The sequence below is a fragment of the Zootermopsis nevadensis genome, unplaced genomic scaffold (assembly GCF_977971745.1).
Source record: "Zootermopsis nevadensis isolate Lab colony 2312 unplaced genomic scaffold, Znev_1.0 Znev_ptg000004l, whole genome shotgun sequence".
NCBI lineage: Eukaryota > Metazoa > Arthropoda > Insecta > Blattodea > Termopsidae > Zootermopsis > Zootermopsis nevadensis.
The window spans coordinates 6,805,949-6,831,125 of NW_028259136.1; the positions used below are offsets into that span (position 1 = coordinate 6,805,949).

At 42.5% G+C, this 25,177-nt stretch overlaps 1 protein-coding gene across 2 annotated transcripts in view; it reads left to right on the plus strand.

Moving 5' to 3' along the window:
* Window positions 1–25,177, plus strand: part of Eip78C (Ecdysone-induced protein 78C) — a 78,570-nt gene that overhangs the window by 16,664 nt on the left and 36,729 nt on the right. The window contains exon 1 of one of the 2 annotated variants that reach the window (XM_087343000.1): window positions 7,544–9,358. The exons of the other annotated variant lie outside the window; for it this stretch is intronic. Coding sequence (XP_087199126.1) covers window positions 9,043–9,358 — 316 coding nt within the window. The 5' untranslated portion in view covers window positions 7,544–9,042. Of the gene's footprint in view, window positions 1–7,543; window positions 9,359–25,177 lie in introns of those variants that run through there. 2 annotated transcript variants of the gene reach the window in all.

Genomic DNA, 25,177 nt, shown 5'->3' on the forward strand with positions numbered 1-25,177 from the left:
TAGTAATAGCTATCATGGAAAAAGTTCTTTTTTAAGCTTATGAAAACCTGCGTTCTCAGAAACCCGAACTTAATTATCTTCCAAGCAACACAACACAAATCGATTCAGTTTCGAAAGGAAAGCATGTCAACATGACCAAACACGTTCTCGTAAAAAGTGTTGAGAGTTTTTAATGCGCTGTTTGCACAAAATTATTAAAACAAATAAAAACAAAATGCAAATATAATGATGGTGGTAGTCATTTCCGCATTGCTAGTCAACAGTAATACTAAACAGATTCCAATGAAATTTGGTACTGGAAATCTACATTAAAACGTATCTAAAAACTCTAATTCTGGTACGTATTTGTACTTTGCATTGGCTTAAAACATAAGTAAGTATACAGATTTTAAAAAAATTAGTAAGAAGTGCCGCACCTGTTTACAATATTTTTCCACAGACGAATATTAAAGGAAATACAAGAACAAATTACAACAGATATACAACTGATTTGCATCTGTAAGAAATTAACCTCAACTCCAATAAATGAAAAACAAATCTTAAATAATAACAATTTCGGGTTGGACTCCTTGCAATTCGTAAGCCCGTTTCGTTTGCTTATCTTCAACAACAGTGTGTGAGGGCATGGATTGGATTCACCTAGCTCAGGATAACAACCAATCAACGGCTTTGCTTTCATGAAAGGCGGGAAATTTCTTCGCCACCTGAATAAATATTAGCAATTGTTCACGGATTCTGCTCCAAACATATAATTACGTGATTTATCCAATAAAGCGATACATTCTGCAGACATGAACCGTAGCTACAAAACAGAAAAGTCCTTAAATATCCGAAGTCTGCTTCAGTACGAGGCAGCAAATAATAATAATAATAATGCAGATGGCGTCGTTAGGTTGGCGACACTGTTCGGGAAGTGAGGATTTTTCGAGCTTAGCGTCTCGCCATTCGCTGTCTTGCAAAATATCATTTCATTATTTCCTCTGAAAACTTAAAACAGGCGGGCAACTTCTCGCTGTTTACGACTCCGGACGTGAGCATAGTAATAAACCGGAACGAGCTGCCCTTCCACCAATCAGCAGATAAACTTGCAGGAATTCCACACTCCATTCAGCTAGACTGTTGCGTCACAGAACTTTCGTCGCCAGCCACGTGTTCTCTATAATAAACACAGGAACCGTTATATACAGCCGTGGATACAAGTCATCAAAACGAGTTAACTAAAGCCATAGTCCTGGCACTTAATTCTGGAAAAGTTCACGATTACTCACTTTGCCAACGTATTCCCTGCTCTAATGAAACTCTTTAAGGTTTGTCAGCGTTTGCAAGCCGAGAGAGGTGTCGTGGCGCTGAATTCGTAACCGTGTCTCCTGCATGCGTTACGTCACGCCAGAAAGACTTCAAAAGTAGTCCCGTAATTACAAACCAACTGATTATTTACCTCAAAACTGTTCTTTTCTGGGTTGTAACACCGTTTTGTCTGGTATAAATTTACCAGCGTTTCAGTGTCCTTGCTGCCTCTATCATCGGGGCGATGAGTGATTCTTTGTTCTATTCATTTTAAATTTACCAATCTAATTTATACCTGAGGACGGTTAAATATAACCGAAACATGTCGTAAGAGACGTTCCAATTTGTAAATCGATCATTCGATGCGGAACGTGAAATGATATTTTAAATATTTTAAATATTTTATTATCTTATTAAAATTGTGATTTGACGGAAAATATTAAAATATTAAAATATCTATTCATTCTGTTGTTCTCTATTTGTTTAAAAACACTGGCTCGAAACAAATAGGGGGCTAAATATTTTTAAAATGTTGACACGGCCTATTTAAACATATTATACAGTGATCCACACAATATAAATGTAAATTCCACTGCTAATTAAAACGTTTTATATATATATATATATATATATATATATATATGCGATAAAATAAGGTAATGATTCATGGTCGGCTGTGGAGATTTTACAAAGCAAATACCACCCACAACGTTTCGTAATATATTCTGCATTGGACGGGGTATAGGTTTCAATTGTCTTTCTTCATAAATAATAAAAGTACAAAGCGATATATCGATTTTATAAATGTATATCGTTATCGAATATTTGTGTTATATCGATTTATCGACATCAAATGACACCCAAACCGCTAATGCAACATCACAATGTAAATATGTTGTGTTGATTTTGAAAGGCTAAAGGCCCCTATAAAATATTAAAAAAAAACAGCAAAAACACGTTAGAGCCTTAGGAGAGGCATTACTGTCTATGTTATTTTGTGTCCGACGTTCTGTTTCTGCATCAGACATCTTAGCAAGTTACTTTTTATGGAAGACAATGCGCGAACATTCTCAAACACTCTGCAGTGTTCACAGCTTTCAGAGGAACGTAGACACAGCGATCGATCAGAAGTTACTTTGCTTACGTGTCATTATTTTGCGTGAGGCGTGTTGAGTCACTGTAAACTACCACCTTCGCGATGGAACAGAATTACGGGAAACGTGTTGCTCCGTGCTATGACGGCAACATCTCCAACACCTGTACAGCGCGGGTTGTCTGTAGTAACAGGCGTGAAATACGCTTCCGAGGAAACACAACGTAAATGTAAGACATTCTCCTTGGCTGCGTGGACATGATGATTGTCATCAGGCAAAAATGATCACTTAATAAGTGAACAGATCTTTAGAGTTGTAAAAATATACCGGATTCAATGCCAGGGAGCTTACAAATAATTAGAAAGTTCAGATCTTTCGTTCCCATATAAGCACATTTAATAAACCAAATTCTGTTTTCACCTTTGTTCTGTATGAAAAGGCTTGTAGCGCCGTGTAGTAATTTACCAACGTTTCAGAGGTCCCTGCTGCCTCTATCTTCAAGACGCGACGGAGATGAGTTGGGTTATAAAACACGCACAAAAACAATTAGATGTCATGAAGAAATCTTTGTTTCATGAAACACTTGTTCTATCGTTTTATCAGTGGCTGAAGAAACTAGCAACACCAATCCTACAAGATACAGCAACAGATTCTGCACCCCGAAATTTGAATTCGTACTTTGCAAACAGTTGATCCGATGCCATAGAACGCGGTACTGGAAATTTACTATACAAAACATTATTTTCTAATATTATAATACTAAAATACTCTTAATATAATATTTATTACCTGACGGCTTAATTTATTTCGATATTGGTCCATTATACCCTCTAATCTTATCTCAGATAAAATCCAAAAATTTCATTCCTTCGACGAGAAACACTCACATAACTGAAAGGCCTTCGTTATGAAGTAAGCTGCATGTGCCCTGATAAGATTTTCAACAATACGCCAACCATATCCGAACCGTTCTTTGTCTTAGGAACTCGACCTTGATTTCTTCTTTGTCACGGCAATCAAATAACTTGCACCGAAGAGGCTCCACGTTCACTTTTTAAGTTTACTTAATAGTCACACATCGAAAAGCGTTATTATGTAAAGTACTGAAAAGAGAAGAGAATACAGCAATCTTACGATTAAAAACAGGTTATCCAAAACAATTTACATCACCGAAGAAAAACATTCTTCCCCGTCTACAGCGAAAAGCATGAACACACTATCTTTGACAGAAATAGCTAATGTTGACCTATTACAAAGATCAAACCACTTCATTGTGTTAATAATATAATTTCACGAACTTTGTCTCCATAAATTAAGAAAAATTAAGCAACAAAAATAACCACCATAGATCTCCATGGAGAGAGTCCTTGCTGAGAACAGATAGCAGCTGACTAGTCAGAAATATCTTGCCTTTCATAAAACCCAAAGGTTCATAAACTGACCAACGTTTCAGAGGTGATTACTGCCTCCATCATCAGGATGATGATAGTCGGTCAGTATCTAACAAGACTAAATGGTTCTACATCTACCAAGACAACCATTTTCAACGTCCATGTTCTTTTACGTGTCGGACATATTTAAAATTAATTTAAAGAATTTATTTTGCCTCGTAACCCGTAAATGGCCTTAAAGTCAAGTTTGAATCAAAGTCCAGCATTCCAGCGAAACTTCACGAAACGAGTGTCTGCCTGAGTCACTGAATTGAGGTCAGTGGGAGTGCATGGGTTCATAGTCCCTGTCAAGGGCGGGTAGAATAGACATCACTTGAGCTGCCTTGGCCAAAAATAACTTCAATATTACTCGTAGTGTAGGCCAACGACTGGCATCCGTCCCAACTGCTGCTGTCTGAGAATTCAGGAGACGCCACTCATTGCAGGGTTTACGTTCATTTTCTGGTAAACAAAATACAACATAAATATTTTGGTGGCCTCTGAACCAAGTGGTGATCATGTAAAGTAAAGTAAAGTTTGTCCCGCTATACGCCATGTAGGCGCTTGGGGGGAGTGGAGGTATAGCTTCTCTCTTCCTTGACCTCGGCACTAGATGGGGGTGAGTGGTCAGCATCACGCCCCGGCCGGATTTACCCCCGGGAAAGGACCCCGGTACCCATTGTAGAGGAGGCTGGGTGGGCCCCAGAGCCGGTCTGGACGCAGAGGCTAGAGGAAAAAAATCCTTGGCCCCCGTCGGGGATCGAACCCCGGTCGTCCAGCCCGTAGCTAGTCACTATACTGACTGAGCTATCCCGGCTCATAGTGGTGATCATGATTCATTTAAATTGGAATTACTGCATAAGAAGCATCTTTTAAAGCACCGAGATAATCTAAATAATATTTACGAATTCATTACTAAATTATGCAATTTGCATCAACAGGGCGATGAGTCATCGCCCTGATGATGGAGGCAGCAATGACCTCTGAAACGTCGGTAAACTTCACCCATACTACACGGGGCTACAACCCAGAAGACAGCCATCTTCGTACTCACCGCCGTGAAAACCTCAAATCCTACTACGCGACCGACAATTTTCTGGACGACTGTTGTAACTGCAGCATGTATTTTAAAATAGACCACGACCACTTTTCCCACGGCCTTCTAAAACTTCGGACTTCACTGACGGAAAACGACGAGTGTCAAACCCAAAACTATGAGTTCACAGATTGCTTCTTTACCATCTGAGCTAACAACGTTCGCTGAAACGAATAAACAAAACGGGTTTCTGGGCCAATGTCTGCAGGTTGAAATGTTCTGTGATTTCAACAAAAGAAGCGTTTCTTGTCTAGGAGACAGCAGTTTATTGTCTGCAGTTTCTCTGATGAGTTTGTTTTGTCTTCCGACGACTTTTTTTTTTGATGACAAAGCGTTTATGTCAGGCGACGCTTTGATCAATGGAGTGTGTTGCCTGACGCCTGCAGCCATAATGAAAATGTGACATTTTTTTTTGTAAAAACTGCGTATGTTCCGAAGTGTTGCGTTAGGGAGGACATCACATGAAGAGAAATGTTTACTCACTTTAATAGGGTATATTTACAACGTTAATTTTTGCAATGTTCAACATAAACAATTTTAGTGGTAAATATTACTTTAATAAATCGGCTGAAGCTTGACGAGGGTGAGAATATGAGGAGCTATTCCTCTGTACGTACATCTCCGTACAGTAGTATGCTTGATTAAGTATCAGGGACAACTTTACGTTTTTAATACCAAGTTCTACGGAAAGTTTCAGTAGCACGTGTGTTCAAAATTGTGTTACGTACAGAGTATGAGGAACACGATCAAAGCGAGCTCATTATCACTCTCTGGCCATTAACCTTTAAGACTCGTGAGAAGTGTAAGAAGAACTTCACAAATACTTAAACTGATTTATGTATTAATTAATGTTTGAGTCACCGTCTGCCTGCTTTAATCAATTACACAGCACAGCTGATTATTATTCCTGATTCGTATTCGGGTGGCCCAGGTTAAAATCTCTATCTGAAGACCGGTTATTCTGGTTGAGGTTTTCGTGTTCTTATTCAGCCCCTCCAGGCAAATACCGAGGCGGTACTATAAATAATCCCACACCGCTTCCTTCCACATCTTTTCCAATTCATTTTTCATTAATCATCCCATCATTCGACCCTACATGCCAACCGTCTGGCTACATTACAAGACCACAATGTGTAAAATGAAAACACATCGTCCTCAGGTCTTACACATTCGGTCTCTGGTCTGTTCTTATTAAACATTATAAAAGTATGAATTTTTAAGCATTTGGTAGAGATTCCTTGCGTGGGGGATCGGTCCGTTACAAAGCCTCTACCTACACAGGATAACACAACGCAGAAAAAATGCTTATTTCGGTTACACCCACCTTCCAGGCGGGATACGAACGTACGGCCTCAGAGTTTAACACCTTTCGCCTGTTTTTTCCACTCAGGGTATGGCACCAAGTTTCACAGTCTGAAAATCATCACCCCCGACTCTTTGATTGCTTCTCAAGTTTCTTTAAGTCCAGTGGTAACTATATGTACCACCTGCTTTAATAATCAGCAAGTTTGCATTTTGCATTTAAGGGTTTTGTATGGTTCTCAGAATAAACAGCGTTAACCAGTTGATGTTTGTAACGGTGAAGTGTTTTCTTTGCGGTACGGACTGAATTATTTATACGAGCTTCGGCTTCAAAGCGTTTAAAACATTTAATTGTACATAAAAAGGCACACGACACGCAGTTCCGCACAATGACATTTTCATCCATCAGGATTCCCCATGAGTACAGTTAAGTTTTTCCCCTGTCAGTTTCGGCAAATCTCACATTCACCACAGCAGGAGAAAAGAACATTTTTGCTTACGTCTTAAATTATTTAAAGACGCTGCTTCAAATACGTAGCTTGTGGATTTAAAAGACATGATATTATTATCAGAAGTTTGTAAATAGATAAGGATTTTAAGTCATATGATCATGGCGAATTTGAAAGTATTATTCTGATATTTTTCATTAAAAAAAAACGGAACAAAACAAGAAATCAGAGCTCAGAACAGTTAGTAGCGCAGGACAGATTCGAACCGGGCGCTTCACAACTATAAATCTAAGGCGTTAGAGCATCGGAAATGTTTGTTGCAAAGCGGTATTTTATGTGTGGACAGCCAAAACAGAAGCGTGGATAAAAGAGAACAGAACTATTCCGATAATGACGCCAAATCTTGAGAAACGCAGAGGAGATACGAACAACCACGCGAGGGAAAAAAATACGAATCGTAAAACAGCTTGACAAAGCGACAAAGGTCTTCAGATCATCGGCAAAGTCGTCAGCCTAACAAAGCAAAAACAATATCCCCGCACTTACATCGTCATATAATACTTTTGTTTTCAAACCAAACACAAAAGTAATATTTCAGTGTTTACGAAAATTTGTTAACATGGACATTCACAGAAGACCTCGTACAAGGGGAAAATACGCTCCCCCCCTCCCCTGCCATAGTTTCCACACCATTTAATACAGAAACAAGAGATAGAAGAAAAACAGCTGGTCCATGATAGCAGCATCTTCCAACTGTACCGATTTTGGATGTGCCGTCTCTCTCTGTCCTTCGTCCCCCTCCTCAGCACTGCCCCCCTCCCCCTCACGCCAGCATCTCGCGGTCAGTGATCCCATGCTCCAACTGCCTCTAGTAGGCATGGCTTTTACACTGAAGCCAGTCGGGAAGCCTTGTTCTCTACCTGGCGTTGTAGTGTGCGCTGCTCCATGCGGTAACCATAAGACTACGAAGAAATTATAATTCAGTTTCATATTCGTCCCCCCCCCGCCTCCAACCATCTCGAAACCGAATGTTTCAGATTTCACAGTACTTGTGTGTGCACATGAGAAAGAGTGTAGGGCGAAGAGTGAATCTGTCAGTGTTTTACATACAGAAAAATAATCCCTGGAAAGTAGATCTCCAGGCGAACTGTGGTGTAAGCAGGGCAACGTAATTAAGAAGTGTAAGGGAATGGAACATCGTCATTTAAAATATATGTCCACTGAACTTTGTTTCGCTTCATTCAAATCCTGATACAAAACACGCGGGATGTGGAACGGAATTCAAGGACTTTTACATCTCTGAGATTGACAAATTCTGTCTGCAATCTGGAGTGGGGGACAGTGATTCAACATCTGCTGTGAAGTGAAGTTCTACCAACAAAAACCTTTCTAGTCCTCACATTACACGTGTTACCTCATTGCGTCTTTGTTTCGCACACACAAACACACACACACGCAGCTCGAGAAAACCTTCGGCACTGTTATTTCAGTTGTTACAGTGCAAAAAGAACTGTTTTATTCAAAACGCCGAGCGACGGAGTGGAGCGAACTTGCTGTGTTCAAGCCGACTACAAGGTACGCGCGAACCAAGGTCAATGACACGAGAAAACCTCTTCGGCTAATTCCAATCTGCGCCTACTCTGAGTGCAAAACGACCACGAGCCTGTGTATACAGATTTTATTTTATTTATTTTCTACACTGATACTACTATTACCAACCTTGAGCGACAGAACATCCTTCCAGGCAACAGAGCGGACCTGACGCCGATATCCAGACTAGGAAGGAACCTGGCATTTGTTTAGGGAATGCCTTAAAAAGGTCATTCGCACAGAAGAACATAAACTGGGGCTAGGGTCAACAGAATTTCCAGCGTTGGTCACAGCTCAGTTGGGAAACCGCCTTTTTCTCCTAGAGAGAAGACAGTCTAGTGAATTTCAGCGAAACGTTGTGCACACATTAACAGAAATGGATGGAAGGGGAGTATTTCTGTTGCTGAGGTGAGGGTGGTGACAACGCACCACCGAACCACAAGTGACATCCAAGTGGCAGTGAATGGCTCATAAGGATCGCGACAACCAGCGGCTAAACTTGATGACCCATCAGAATCCGGCAAGAAGGTGCTCCAGTGCGGACAGAGTGAGGAAGGGCCGAGTGACAAGACATGACACATGTCGCTGGCTGATGAAAGTAAAAAAGTGGCAGGAGTGTCTGACGAGTATTTTGCCTCAGTGTAGGAAATGGGGTAGCCGATGTGTGATGAGTACAGGGTAGATTCCACCGCGGAGGGGATCCAGAGGTGTACGTTTTAGCGGGTGTGGATAGACTGTTTCGGTTGGCAGGAAGTGAGTTGTTCTGTCGATATCGACGCGGATTGCGAGAGACGATGGACGTTTTCAAAATCGATCAGTCGCTGAGTGCGAATCTGGGCAATGCTCCGCCCCCGGAAAAACTCACAGCGGAAGTGTCCTTTGACGCGGGTTCTGAGTTCAATTTAAGTTTCTTTGATCCACCTGAAGACAGCAGCACCCAGGGATTCAGTGACCCCGGGTCAGTGGGTTCAGCCTCTGCATCCTCGCCGCCCCCACAACTTCATGCCGGTCCCTTGCCGCAGGTGATCACCGCCCCCAGCGCGATTCTGTTGCAGCCCCTGCCTGGAGCACCCACACCCGGCACAACCTCCAGTCTCGCCGTCAAGCAAGGTGCGTCTTTTGGTAGGCTCTTTGCTTCAACCATCTGATACCCTTTTACTCGATGTTAAAATAGTATCTAGAGACTTTCACAGCCGAGCAATTCTTTGAAAAAATTAGCTTTAATGTAATCTGAAACACCAGTCCACAGAATTAAATATTTCGAACGAAATATACTTCCAAAACGATAACACTTTAGACCTGTATTATAAAACTACCAATTTCGAATCTCCACCATAGTTACTGTAATTTTTCGTGGCTACCATTTCAGAAAATCACGGGAGAGTACCTTTAAACAGACCATGACCGCACTCTGCATAATGTTTATCATGTCAAAATTCATGACCATATTTCTACGCGATGTATAAACCTCTGCAATTCAAATGTCGCTGTTAAATAACCGTGGTATAAATCAATTCCTCTGCTTTCGAACTGAGGAAGAATCCGTAGAACTCCACAACCCCACACTTGGCTTTACCCAAACGACAATTCCAAGCGCAAATGGCCAACCTTTCGAGGGTAGCAGTGTCTGGGGTTTGAATCTTGTCCTACGTTTGTTTAACAGAAGATAAAAGTTCGTGAGTTCACTGAGTACATTTGCGTCCGAAATACATTTAAATTTCGACGTGAAGAACGCAGTTTTTGTGTTCATCACCAAACGTTGTTAGGGAGATGGGCGGGACACGTAGTGATCACAGATTGTACGGAAATATTTCTTGAGAGTGGAAGTTTAAAATTAAGTGGCTCAGAATCGTGTTCACACGCATGGTTTGGTCGTTGAGGTTCCATGTTATACCACCAGAGAGTTTTATATTAGAAGTAAGTTCATCTGAGGCACGAGGAGTGTTTGTGTTCTGGCATGAACATGGGATTTTGTGGTTCTGAGTTGCAGGAACAAAAAGGATGTGATTTTTTTTAATAGAATCAGAAAAGGGAGGCCCGCTGATGACGAGGCACAAGTCCTTTGTCAGTCGTTTGTGATTCTTAGTAATACACTTAACCCCAAACCCGCCCCTTATAAAAACAAAATTAAATCCCGGGAACACTCTTAGTAAAAATTAGAAACAGCTCGAAATAGATAAACAACAGACAATAACCCTTCTTAAGAACCTGAGAGTCTCACAGGTGGAGCCCCAGAAGATTCAGCCCCGCTATCGGTCCTAAATCTGAGTTAGATGAATCCAGTACACATTCTTATACCCTCTTTCTGATTTTTATGTCTTCCATCTGCTCTTCTCTTTTCAAGTTTTTAGAGTATAACCATGTATAGTACGTATTTCTCACGTCCTTCATGCGTGTTACATGTCGCACACATCTCATGTTCCCTGATTGGATCGCTTTTAACAACTGTGCGGTGAGGGCCACACATTATGACGCTCCACACTTCGTCACGACAAATGCAATCTGCAAAGCGCCTTGTAATGCGAATTACAAGTAGCCTTACACAGTGAAATAAGAACGTATTCACCTTTAATTTTTCATGTGTAAGTAAACCAAACTGAGTCAGTGTTGCCAAGTAATTTTCAGGCTAATAAAAGCGACAGGATTCTAATACTTATTTTTTATGAATAAAGGGGGGAAAAAGTTTTGGCGAAGAGTGAGATAAAAATTAAAATTTACGGCCCCCAAAATCATAATAAAAAATTCATCTCCCTGGGAATCGAACCTCGGCCGCCCGGAAAGTAGGCAAACACGCTACCACGTGAACTACTGAAGAAAGCTGGAAATACAATCGTATGTTACAGAGAAAGAACTGAGTGTTAGATGGGCTGGGCATGTAGCGCGCATGGATGGAACAAGAGTTGTGCACCGGGTATTGATTGGGAAGCCTGAGGGGAAGAGACCGCTGGGGAGACCTAGACGTAGATGGGAGGATGTCAGACGGGATCTATGGGAGATAGGAGTTGAAGGAGACTGGATTTTGTTGGCCCAGGACAGGGTCTGGTGGAGGGCTTTGGTTAATTCGGTGATGAACCTTCGGGTTCGGTAAGCCATCTAGTTAGTTTAGGTGTCAGAGGAGGGCCCACTCACACAGACACACCCAGAGACGCAAATGACACAGACGAGGCTAGAACGACAATCTCTGGACATCGTATAAACCAAGCAAGCTGGTGTAGTGTTTCGCACCTCGGATACCCTCACTTTCTCGGGGCGAATTTTGTGGTAGTAAATTGAAACCAGGGAACGTGGTGGTAGAGTGGTTACCATTTCTCCTTCCTGCTTCGTATTCTAGAGATCCCGGGTTTAAATGTCGACCAGGAGACTGGCTATCGTGATTCAAGTTTTACGTGGGTTTCCCAGATTCCTCCAAGCAAATTCAGAAATACTTCAAAATTCCACACCCTTTCCAATCCGTTGTTCATTAATCATCTTTACATTCGTTACTATACATATAATCTGAGCTACTGACAGCGTTGTTAAATAAACCACAAAATGAAATTGGCCACGACAGCCTAGCTCCAAGTGTTTATGTACTCAACACCCATAACTCCATTTCCACATCATTTCAAACGATGTAACCAGAACAGTTGAACTATCGTTATGAAATAATCGCTGTTAATAAGCAATGTCGTAGGATTTGAGGTTTTCACGACTTCTGGGTTGTTGCGCCGTGTAGTTTGGTAGGAGGTCACCGACGTTTCAAAGGTCCTTGCTGCTTCCATCATCAGGGCGATGATCGGCAAACTTCTACCAGACTATATGGCGCGCAACAACCCAGAAGACAGTCATATTCATAAGCAATGTCGTTGATAAACGGTTCTTAAAGATAGGGAATGTTGGTAACAGAATAAATCGAGGGAATTTTCTGTTTTACTGGGATTTACATCGCCTTGCTGGCTTATTCGTACTCTGGAAGAATTTTGTACATAGAGAAAAGGAAAATCTGTCATGTTATAATTGCTGGATGGAAAGAAGCTGCTATTCTGCCTTACACTTGGTCACAGATGTTCTGTCTGTCGATGTATGACGTTTGTCTTACTAATACGTAATATTTTACGATAATAAAGCACATGGATGAAACAACATGAGCACAAACACGAACTTTATACGCGTAGAAGTGAACAAAACTTGCATATGGAGCCTTAGGGAATTTAAATAATACTGCAAAACAAGCTCCAAGGGTTCAACGACACTGTGAACAACTGTCTTCCTGGTTACAGGATGTTGTCCAAAACCGATAGTGCCCAGTTCTGCATTCCATCACTTAACCAGTGAGACGCCCTTTCTTTCGTAAGTTATTTAACGACACCGAATCAACCAATTACTGCAAAACGTCGAAAACTGTTAGTCACACACCTTGAGAATAAAAATAACTTCTCAGTTGCACACCCGTCCCTAAAACCGTAAGAAACTTCCGTTCGTAAGTTATTTAACGATGCTGTATCAACTACAGTTGTTACAAAATGTCCCTAGGAAGTAAAGTGTTAGGATTTGGATTGGATTAATCTGGCTCATGATAGGACCAGTGGCGGGCACTTGCGAACACGGTAACGAAGCGTCTGGTTCCATAAAAGACGAGGAATTTTTTGCGTAGCTGAGCGACTACTAGCTTCTGAAGAAGGATTCCGATCCATGGAGTCAGTTGTGGATCTCACCAATGTACTGTAGGCGTATGATGTGTGGTAGTACGTAACATTAGGCTATATTTCTGCCGGTGAAGACGGAAGGCAGGACATGCTCCTCAGGCGCGCGGAGTCCCAGGGTACCGCTGGGATTTTGTTCTAGAAAGGGCGTGATACAGCCTTCAACATTTATCACAATAATTCTTTAAAATCGTCTGCTACATCAACAGCCAAATAGCTAATAACAGACACGGTAAAAAGAAGTTACCACAGTGGTGAGTGTCTTCCGGGTTATAGATCTGTGTAGTCTGGTAGAAGTTTACCAACGTTTTAGAGGTCCTTACTTCATCCATCATCAGATTAGATTCTGCTAGATACTTTATTCTTATCATCTGATATTTACTCAATCGACGTCTCCCTTAGATAAAGGCCTATCCGTTTCTCAATTACTGAAATATAAGTCATCTCCCATTCGCATTACACTGTCTAACACATCTTCCATTATCTAAAAATCCTCCACGGCTATTTAGAGGTTTCGCGTGATTTTATTCAGTCACTTCATAGGTAAACACCGGGATAGGCATTTTAAGTAGCCCACGACCGCTTCCCTCAATAACCTTTCCAATTCGTAATTCAGAATCATGCTTTTTGTCTGCGATACTAAAAACGTCTTTAAGTAAAACCAGTCTCATGTGGCATGTGGCTCACGACGTACAGGTTTCTGACCCTTTACGTAATGTATTCGTGCTGAGGGAGGATCGCTGAACTTGGTCCCGAGAAGTGTAGTACTTCCGCTTGCGGAGCAGAGCTGCAATTAACACCAGTCTGAGAAAAATCTCTGCTCTTGATTTTCGACAAGAATCAGCTGACACGCGTATTGTGGAAATCACACAACGCGCCAGTCAACGACCGTCCGCGATTTACAGACTCAGACCCTCCCGGCGACATCAACACGTACTGAAGCCGAACTTACATTTAGGTCCTCGTTGATTTTCGACAGCAAACGACGAGAGAACCGACTAGTTATTAGTTTATTTAACGACGCTTTCATTAACCCAGATCACACAATCAAACGATAATATATCAAATCTAAAAGTTCTTGACGATGTTGATGAGTCATCTGAATAAAAAATTTCTTGGATATTATCCATCGTCTAGTAACTAAAATATAAAACGTAAAACGACGTTTCAGAGATGGGGCTCTATCTCCGTCTTCAGGTTCCTACTCAGTTGGGTCCACTAGATAGAGCTAGGTCCGGATATAGGGATTAGGTCTATCTAGTGGGCCCAACTTTGTAGGAACCTGAAGACGGAGATAGAGTCCCATCTCCGAAACGTCGTTTTACGTTTTATATTTTAGTTACTAGACGATGGATAATATCCAAGAAATTTTTTTATTCAAAACGATAATATGATTAAAAAATCAATGAACTAGAAAATATCTGGAACTATTTAAAATATTATCCAGGCATTCGTAAATCACGAAAAATCTCAGTCAACACAGCCAGTCTCCGGCACAAATTTGAACCCAGGGACTCCGGACCGCTCAAATGTGAGGAGGAATAACTTCATTTAGCGACGCTGTCAGCAGCTCAGACTGCATAACATCGGAAGAACTTACTTAGATAATGATACCCGGTAATAACAACTCCGCGTCTGCTCCGAAAGACACGACCAGAGAAAATAAATACTGGTAAGCGCGTATTAAGAGAATGGACGGAACCGCGCGAGAGACGCGATACATGAAGAGAAATGAGAATGGGATCCAGGAAGAACTTAGGCAAACCGCTTGTCACGAGTGGAACCCGACAGGAATACGGAAAGCAAAAGGGAGAGAGAGAGAGAGAGAGAGAGAGAGAGAGAGAGATCTTGTAAGGTGGCACGAAAAATGCCGAGTTTCGCACTCCGCACAAAACAGGTCCACCGCCTGAGACGAAGAAAATAGTTTACAAATGACGACCCAGAAGCTCAAACATTACCAGCGCTCACGTTCGCCGCATGTAACCCGATCCTGATCTACGTCCGTCTTCTTCACAGCCAAGACGGCCCGAACGCCAGCGTCAGTTTATTCGGCGTCGTGACACGCGCTGTACCGTCGTATGAGTAAATTTACGTCAGAGGTTCAAAATCTGGCCCATCGGGTTTCCATTCTCGACAGAAGAAAAGATTTTTCCGTGTGAGATTTCAGGTTCTCACGGCTGGGATCGCGAAAATGAATGTCTTAAGGGTCGTTGCGCCGTTTAGTCTGTTACAAGTTTATCGACGTTTCGCGCTGATGGTGGAAGGAGAAAGCACCCCTGAAACGTCGGTAACCTTCTACCAGACTAAACGGCGCAACGACCCAGAAACTTCATTTACTAAAACAAAATCTGAGCAGACTGAATTTGAGCAACGCTCGCTAAATTGCTGTTCACAATCAATCGTATTCGAGTCTCCTACCCAAAAGCTCTAGGTTTAAAACCTAAGAGAGAAAAAAGTAGGGAACACATAATTTGTACCCTTCATCAAATATCAGTGTGACCAAATCGAGCATGAGATTGGTGATGAATGGAGCTATGAAAATTTCGCAAAAACACTTTAGTCGGAAAACCGGAAAGAAGGCGTGGAATAGGAAGACAACATTTAACAGGATATGATGACGGCTGGATTAAACCGGCTCAGGTTTGGGTCAGTGGCAGGTTCTCGTGAACACGGCGACCAGCCTTCGGGCAGTTCACCAACTATTATCTTCTAAAAAAAGACTCTGCTTTGCGGAGTAAATTACTTTGGTAGTGATTGTCGTCTCTAGATAAATTCAGTCCTCCGAACGACGAACCCGTCTTCTGCCTTCAGACAAGGCCAAGTCATCGACGTACACATGCAATCCGCATTATCGGAATTCCCAAAGAGGCGAATTAATTCACTTCAGCTGACACGTGAAGTTGTCCGGGGCGTCGCATCAAACTTCAGACGCTGCAATACAAGATTTCGCGAGAGGTTGTAATATGCAATAAGTACGGATACTAATCACCGAACGAACGTGACGTGGTGTCTCCCCCCCCCCCCCCCCCCCTGTACGCTGTGGCACTGGTTTGGTGTTGAGAGTTCTGTGGAAAAACAGGTTTTTACCTTAGCAGCACCTAGCCTCCGGCTCGTTGATTCCAGGCAAGGCAATGAACCCTGACCATCGCTCGCTTGGAGCTCTCACTTCATCTCTCTCTGGCGTTCTTAGCACCTTCCAAAAACACGACAGGCAGGATGATTGTCTACCTCGCCGTCACTCTGCCACACCACTAGTTCTCAAACCGTGATCCACGGCCGATGGATTTAAAGCACCGGAAGAAGACAAAATATTAAAACGAGATCTGAAGCCTGAAGATGCACACGGAGCCACAGCCCAGAAGTCCAGCATCGAACAAAAATACAGAAAATTTAAGGCTGTCCGGTTGCCTAATGAAACGCAACCAGAGTCCTTCTTGAAGACAACTCAGAGGAAAAAGTACCATTGGCACGTGTGTGTGCCACCGCACAGTTTCACCAGCGAGACTCATCACCCTGATGATCGAAGCAGCAGGCACTTTTTGAAACATCTTTCAGTATCTATCAGACCACGCGCGCGCAGCGTCCTAAAAGGCAACGATTATCAAAACTAATTTGAATAAAAATTTTCTTGGATATTATCCATCGTCTAGTAAATATAAAACGTAAAAACGACGTTTCGGAGATAGGGATTAGCTCTATCTAGTGGGCACAACTGTGTAGGAACCTGAAGACGGAGATAGAGTCCCATCTCCGAAACGTCGATTTTACGTTTTATATTTACTAGACGATGGATAATATCCAAGAAATTTTTTTATTCAATTGACTCTTCACCATCGTCAAGAAGTTTTAGATCTGATAAAAAACTAATTTGTTTCAAATTCTGGACGCAATGCACAGTTGCGTGAGCTAAGAAACCCTCGTCATGAGATGTGGAATGGATTTAGATGGCTCAGGATAGGGACAAGTGATTGACTCTTTAATTATTTATTTGTCATCTTTCTGTCTGTGTGTCATTTAATTATGGTTCTTGGTACCCTCGCCTTACACGCCTAAAATATGAAATTCTTCACAGACTCCAGCTAACTGCCTGATAAATTTTATACAAACTAAACATGAATACACAAATGTATAACTTATTTCTGGGTTATATTGTATCAAATAAAGGTGAAAAGGATGTCGTTAGAGATATCAACATTTATAAAAGCGACTGAAATAACAAATCACGCAGTGTGGCGCCCAAGGGGTATCTTTCTCGGGACTCACTTGGTTTTCAGAGTAAACAACAGATTTAATACTTCTCATGAACATCATTAAAATGGTTTTTTTTTATTTCTGACTGAGTTTCGCTGGAGGTAGGAACACATTTTTTAAAACGTTATTTCAAGTGACGTTGTCCCTTAAAGGGTGTTGTCATTCTCTACTTGAGTGCGATGCGACATTTTCGAGAAACGATGATGGATTTCAGTTTCATGAATGCCAGAGGACCGATATGACGCAAAACAAAATTATTTATTTCTCATTTAATCCGACCCTGCTTCAAATAACACTTCATTAAATACGCCGAGTGGTAGCAAATGAATAATTTTCGATCAAAAAGAGACTCCTAACCCATATTAGGCTACATTCGACCACAAGATTTTTAACCTGGTCATATTTTCCTCCTTATTATAATTGCTTATTATATTAAACAGTGACTCTGCAGAATGTATATTATATAGTGAAATAAGTGGATGTTTATGTATAATTAGCTGGAAATAACTGAGAAGAATAACCACGGTGGTCTAGCGGTTAGAACGCTGGCCTTGTAATCCTGGGGTCTCGGGTTCGATTCCCGGCGGTGCCCGAATTTATAACTTGTGTTGGGCAAGGCCGTGGTCTAGGCAACACGGAGTTTTCCTCCGGGGACTTCCCCGGTTTCTCCGTGGCATCCCAACAATTACTCCATTCACACACAGAAGAAGGCAATGGCAAACCAGTTCTGGATCATCTGCCAAGAACGTATATGAACAGGTCCCAGTCCGAGAAAAGGATGGAAGGATCCTGTTCATATGGACCTGTCGTCAGACAGAACACTAAATAATAATAAGATGAGGTGGTCTAGCGGTTAGAACGCTGGCCTTGTAATCCTGGGGTCTCGGGGTCGATTCCCTGCGGTGCCCGAATTTATAACTTGTGTTGGGCAAGGCCGTGGTCTAGGCAACACGGAGTTTTCCTCCGTGGCATCCCAACAATTACTCCATTCACACACAGAAGAAGGCAATGGCAAACCACTTCTGGATCATCTGCCAAGAACGTATATGAACAGGTCCCAGTCCGAGAAAAGGATGGAAGGATCCTGTTCATATGGACCTGTCGTCAGACAGAACACTAAATAAATAATAAAACTGAGAAGGAAGCGATTCTATTCTAAGACAGACCTGCCACAAGGTAGCAGATGTCTCGACCAATATTCGAACCAAGTATCCCCAGATTACGTCATGCGTTAGTTAGTGTCCAATCAACCCTGTCGGCATGACTCGAAACGGAACGGAAATATCAAAAGTTATCTTTTCTTGATTGAGGTCTGCGTTCTGATGTACTATAGTCTAGCAACTCTTTGCAAACGATTTGACTGCTGGACTAGTACTGGACTACTACAGCTTGTCTGAATCCAGTGCATCCACCAATTAATAAGAGCCTTGTTCTATGTACTAAAATCCGTACACAATCAGGTGAGATTTGCACCTCGAAATTCTGCTAATGGCACAGGTTAGAGATATTCAGAACAGAATGTAGTCTAATGTTCACCAATGACAACGTTTCTCCAGTTCAGTAATTTCGATATGCTGAATGAATATGGAAACAAAAGAATATTTACAAGACAGATACAAGGAAAAGACACACGCTTTACTAAACAACAGTTATGAGTTTTGGGTAATGTATTTTACCTAGAGTAAGCAGAAAGTAAGATGATTAAACAGCATTAATCAGCTGATCTTTGTTATGGAGAAGTGTTGTGTTTTATTTGAAGTGGTGACTGAATTCTAACCCCTTAAAGCCTAGTGGTAAATATATGTTTCTTATGATTCTCAGTGTAAACAGCGATGATTTTCTCAAGCAGCGTTATCAAAAAGATATTCGTAATGGTGACGTGCTGTGTTTCCTTTGCCGTACGTATTTAATTGTTGAATAATATCAGAGTGCCCGCAATGCAACTACGCGGAGCTACCGTGGCACCCTGGACGACCACGGCGACATGATTCACCAGGGCGTCCTTGTCAACCTGACGACAATGGTGCTTGTGGCGCCGTGGCGACTCATGTGACCGTGGTATTAGAGCGACCTCGGTGACTTGTGCAGTCATGGCGAACTAGCAATTATGAGTCTTTCGGGAGATTCGCGAGTTTGTCTCGGACGAAGGTTGGGTTTGGTTACGTTAGGACAGCTGATGTTAGGTTAGGTTTCGTCAGGTTAGGTTGGGTAAGGTTAGGTGAGGTTAGGTTAAGTTTGGTTGAGTTAGGTTGGGTTACGTTAAGTCAGGTTGGGTTGGGTAAGGTTAGGTTAGGCGAGGTTAAGTTTGGTTGAGTTAGGTTAGGTTGGGTTAGGTTAGGTGAGGTTAGGTTAGGCGAGGTTAAGTTTGGTTGTGTTAGGTTAGGTTGGGTTGGGTTAGGTTAGGTTAGGCGAGGTTAAGTTTGGTTGTGTTAGGTTAGGTTGGGTTGGGTTAGGTTAGGTAAGGTTAAGTTTGGTTGAGTTAAGTTGGGTTAGGTTAAGTCAGGTTGGGTTGGGTAAGGTTAGGTTAGGCGAGGTTAAGTTTGGTTGAGTTAGGTTAGGTTGGGTTAGGTTAGGTGAGGTTAGGTTAGGCGAGGTTAAGTTTGGTTGTGTTAGGTTAGGTTGGGTTGGGTTAGGTTAGGCGAGGTTAAGTTTGGTTGTGTTAGGTTAGGTTGGGTTGGGTTAGGTTAGGTAAGGTTAAGTTTGGTTGAGTTAAGTTGGGTTAGGTTAAGTCAGGTTGGGTTGGGTAAGGTTAGGTTAGGCGAGGTTAAGTTTGGTTGAGTTAGGTTAGGTTGGGTTAGGTTAAGTCAGGTTGGGTTTGGTTAGGTTAGGTTGAGTGAGGTTGGGTTAGGTTTCGTCAGGTTAGGTTGGGTAAGGTTAGGTTAGGCGAGGTTAAGTTTGGTTGAGTTAGGTTAGGTTGGGTTAGGTTAAGTCAGGTTGGGTTTGGTTAGGTTGAGTGAGGTTGGGTTAGGTTAGGTTACGTTAGTACAGGCGTCGGTTTTCCAGGAACGTTTCCAGACGCATCTGAAGGTCCGTATGTGTTCATTGCGCGTCTCTCAGAGGCGCCGCGACGACCGACGCTCGGCGTCGGTTTTCCGGTGTTAATATTAAAGGTATCTAAAGGCTACTAACGACATATGACGCCTTTTGTAGGCGTCGAGATGAAAAGCGTCGCGACGCCCAGCGTCGGTTTCCTAATAACGTTTCAAAACGCATCTGTAGGTTCATATGTGCTCAATGCGCGTCTCTCAGAGGCGCCGCGACGACCGACGCTCGGCGTCGGTTTTCCGGTGTTAATATCAAAGGTATCTAAAGGATACTAACGACATATGACGCCTTTTGTAGGCGTCGAGATGAAAAGCGTCGCGACGCCCAGCGTCGGTTTCCTAATAACGTTTCAAAACGCATCTGTAGGTTCATATGTGCTCAATGCGCGTCTCTCAGAGGCGCCGCGACGACCGACGCTCGGCGTCGGTTTTCCGATGTTAATATCAAAGGCATCTAAAGGCTACTAACGATATATGACGCCTTTTGTAGGCGTCGAGATGAAAAGCGTCGCGATGCCCGGCGTCAGTTTTCTATTAGGGTTTCCAATCGCATCTGATGGTCCATGTGTGCTCAATGTGGCGTCTCTCGGATGCGCCGCGACAGGGGTTGCTCTGCTCGGAGTCGGTTTCCAATGTCATGTTCAAAGGCATCTCGAAATTAACGTACGCTAAAAATGAGCGTTTCGGAGACGTCGCGATGCCTGGCGTCGGTTTTAGTAACTTTACCAAACGGATCTGGACGCCCGTCTGTCTTCATTGTAACGATGCTTGGAGGAGCCACGACGATAGGCTCGGCGTCGGTTTGCCGATGTCATATACAAAGGTACCCATGCGTTACCTGCGCTACATATGTCACCTTTTAGATGCGTCGCGATGGAGCGTAGGTTTTATAGTAGCGTTTCCAAACGCATCTGGAGGTCCACCTGTGCCCACTGTGGCGTCACTTAGAGGCGTTGCGATGCCTGGCGTCGGTTTTCCAATGTATTGTTCAAAGGCTTGTCTAGGCTGACGCACGGTAAATATGGCGCCTTTTGGAGACGTCGCGATGGACAGCGTCGCTATGCCAACTATCGGATTTCTAGTGGCATTTCCAAACGCGTATGTAGGTCCACCTGTGCTCAATGTCGCCGCAACGATAGGCGCCGCGATGTTCAGCGTCGATTTTCCAGTGCCATGTTGGAAGACATCTGCGAGCTACCTTCGTTAAATATGGCGCCCTTTCGAGGTGTTATAATGGAGAGTGTTACGACGCCGGGCGTCGGTTTTCTAGTAGCGTTTTCAAAGTCATCTGAAGGGTCGCTTGTGTTTTTCTGTTGGAGGCGTCGATGTAGGCGGCGTGATAGGCGCAGAGACGCACTGGGTCTCGAAGCTCAGCTATGAAGAAAATAGCGTGTTTTGCGGCGTAGCTACGATTGGCATCGGTTTTGTAGTGTTTTCAATCGCAACCAGAGGTTCACCTATGTTGAAAGTGACGTCTTTTTGGGGCGTCGCAATGATGGGCGTGTTTTCCAATGTAATGCTCATAAGCACGAATTTCAGGCCGCGTCGCGACGCTGGAAGACGATATTCTAGAAGCCGTTCCAACGTCATCTGTAGAGTTACCTGCGTTAAGTTTGACTTCTCTTAAAGGAATTGCAAAGCTTGGCGTCGGGTTTCGAAAGTCGTGTCCAATAGCATCCCAAAGTTAATCTGTCCCAAATACAGCGGGTCACGTATCGTTGAATATTATGGAAAGATATATCTCTGAAGCTAAAATCTTCACCAGAACTCGAACCCAGGGCAGTTTTCGGGTTTGTGACCTTAATTCCTGTAATCTAGTCTGCGATACGAACGAATTTTGCCTTGCCACCGTTTTCCACTCTACTTCGTTTTGGAGACAGATACAATTTCCTCGTCAAGACTCGAACCCAGGACATTCTTCGATGGTATGCCGTTTTTTTTACGTAATCTCCTCTCGGAAACAAATAACTTCCGTCTTGATATCGATGTTCTGTCGTACTTAGTATGATAGCTACAGAAACCATTTTTCGGAGTTCTGAAACGTCTGTACGTTTCTAAGATGATACACGACGCAACACACCAAAAGACAGTCATCTTCGAGGCAGATTCATCATCATCATCATCCATCATCGGGACAATCGCCCCCCAAGATGGGGGCAGTCAGCACTACTGAAACGTCGGCCAATATCTACGGAACCATAAATGCAAAGTTCCAGATCACAGTCATCCTTACACTCGTCGCCATGACAGCCTTAAATATCACTTCATATACTTCGACGTTTCAAACTTAACGATGTAACGATATAGCCTCCAAGCGATTAAAAACCGTGTAAGTTGTTCACAGAAGACGAGAGACATAGACGGAAAGACCCACAATGATTTCCCACGTTTACTTTTGATAAACAGCCTCCTTACGTCATTCTGAAAACTCCCTTTGGCTACGTAATTTGGTTACCTTTCACTTTCATGTTGTCTTATGCAGGGATTCAGCGAAGACGTTTCGTACAAACTTGTGTGGCTGGACTGATTCCTGCTTCTAGCCCGTGTTTTATGCCTTCCTGATATTGATCGCTACAGCTATACGGATTCTGTGAGAAATCTGGGACAACGGAGTCTGGCTGCAGTTTTATGAGGAATAAAAAACACACACACGACTGTTTCAATTTCTTGCAGCTAAAAGCATGAAGAGACTTTCTTTAGAAAGTCCAGCTTTTGTTTCTTTGTGCCAGAACAAGCGACGATCCTAACACAATGAGCATGGAATGGTCTACATCAGTACACCCCCAAGGTTTTTACTCTGAGACTTGTAAACAACTCATTACGATTTCGAAAATATTTATGGCAACAGAGTCGAAATTTATTTGTCGTGAGTGACCAAAGACTTCTGTGCGCATTTCAGGATAACTACGCCCAAATAATTTATATAAAATCTGAAAACGTGTTAATAAGTCTGTATTTTTAATTTTACAAGTGGCAATAAGGGTGAGTTGCACTTTACTACGTAACACAGCAGCAGGCTGTTTATAAGACGGCCGGAGATTAGTTTTTCGCTAGTCACATCAGGAAGAAGTTTGGAAGAAAATTTCCATTTGAAAAGGACTGACGGGCGATGAGACACGAGAGTTCCTGTACGGACCAGAAACCAAACTTCGAACTCCCCAAGAGAAAAGCTGTGATACCCTTGAGTCGAAGCTCAAATGTCGAAGAACCAGAAGTCTCATTTTTAGTCCTGTCCCCCTCCTTCCGACGGATTGTCCACATCCTAGCCAATTCATTATTCAGTAATGAATAAGCGCTTGTAAAGTCCTGTTTTGTAACGCGTAGGGTGATCAGAGAGAGTTCTGTAACGGGTGAGATTCTGACCATGTTGATGTCCTTCGGACGCTGACAAGAGGCCATCACCAAAATTGCTGTTGTGTAAACATCTCTTTGGGACACCCTGTACATAAACAATTCTATGGAAGATACGAAACTTTTCCTAGTAGCAGAGAATCGGTGCTAAAAATAATAAATTATTAATGTCTGATCGAATAAAATTTTTCTTGGATATTATCCATCGTCTAGTAAATATAAAAACGTAAAACGACGTTTCGGAGATGGGACTCTATCTCCGTCTTCAGGTTCCTACACAGTTGGGCCCACTAGATAGAGCTAATCCCTATCTCCGGACCTATCTAGTGGGCCCAACTGTGTAGGAACCTGAAGACGGAGATAGAGCCCCATCTCCGAAACGTCGTTTTTAAGTTTTATATTTTATCTACTACACGATGGATAATATCCAAGAAATTTTTTATTCAAGAAATATCCCATCTAAAAGTTCTTGACGATGGTGATGAGAGATAGAGATTAGCTCTATCTAGTGGACCCAACTGAGTAGGAACCTGAAGACGGAGACAGAGCCCCATCTCCGAAACGTCGTTTTTAAGTTTTATATTTTATCTACTACACGATGGATAATATCCAAGAAATTTTTTATTCAAGAAATATCCCATCTAAAAGTTCTTGACGATGGTGATGAGAGATAGAGATTAGCTCTATCTAGTGGACCCAACTGAGTAGGAACCTGAAGACGGAGACAGAGCCCCATCTCCGAAACGTCGTTTTTAAGTTTTATATTTTATCTACTACACGATGGATAATATCCAAGAAATTTTGTATTCAAGAAATATCCCATCTAAAAGTTCTTGACGATGGTGATGAGAGATAGAGATTAGCTCTATCTAGTGGACCCAACTGAGTAGGAACCTGAAGACGGAGATAGAGTCCCATCTCCGAAACGTCGTTTTACGTTTTTATATTTACTAGACGATGGATAATATCCAAGAAAATATTTATTCAATTGACTCTTCACCATCGTCAAGAACTTTTAGATTTGATATATTAATGTCTGGTTTATCTAACGACCCGTTCAGTAGCTCTGAATGTATGCTATAGCGTCTAATTGATATAAACAAACACAAGAAAGAAGTTTATCCAATAATCCGTCTTAGGGCTGTCTCTAGATGCGACATACGCGGACTATACAGAGAACAGTCACCATCAAACCGGCCTGTCCACTGCTGACTGCATCACGATAAAACCTGCCCTGGAATTCCACTTTGCGAGAAAGGGAAGGCGATTACGTCACTTACATGTTGATTTGCCTCAGCTTCCGTACTGACGGCTACCAACCACAGTAGAACGCAACACTGAACCATTGTTTCAATGTCAACGCCACGCCTAACAGAGCAACAATGTTAAGGTGTTCTGTTCGCTGTGCAGTCCGCAGACACTCCCGGTAAAAGATTTGGAAGCGGTCCCCTCCTTCACGTCACAGACCAAGTTTCACACTCATACAAAACAAGTAGAATTGTATAGCTTTATGGTCTTCGGGGTTATAGTCTTGTAATTTTCGGAAAACACAGCGTCACAATCCTGCATATCAAAGTTTGTATTCGTCCACGAAATGTAAT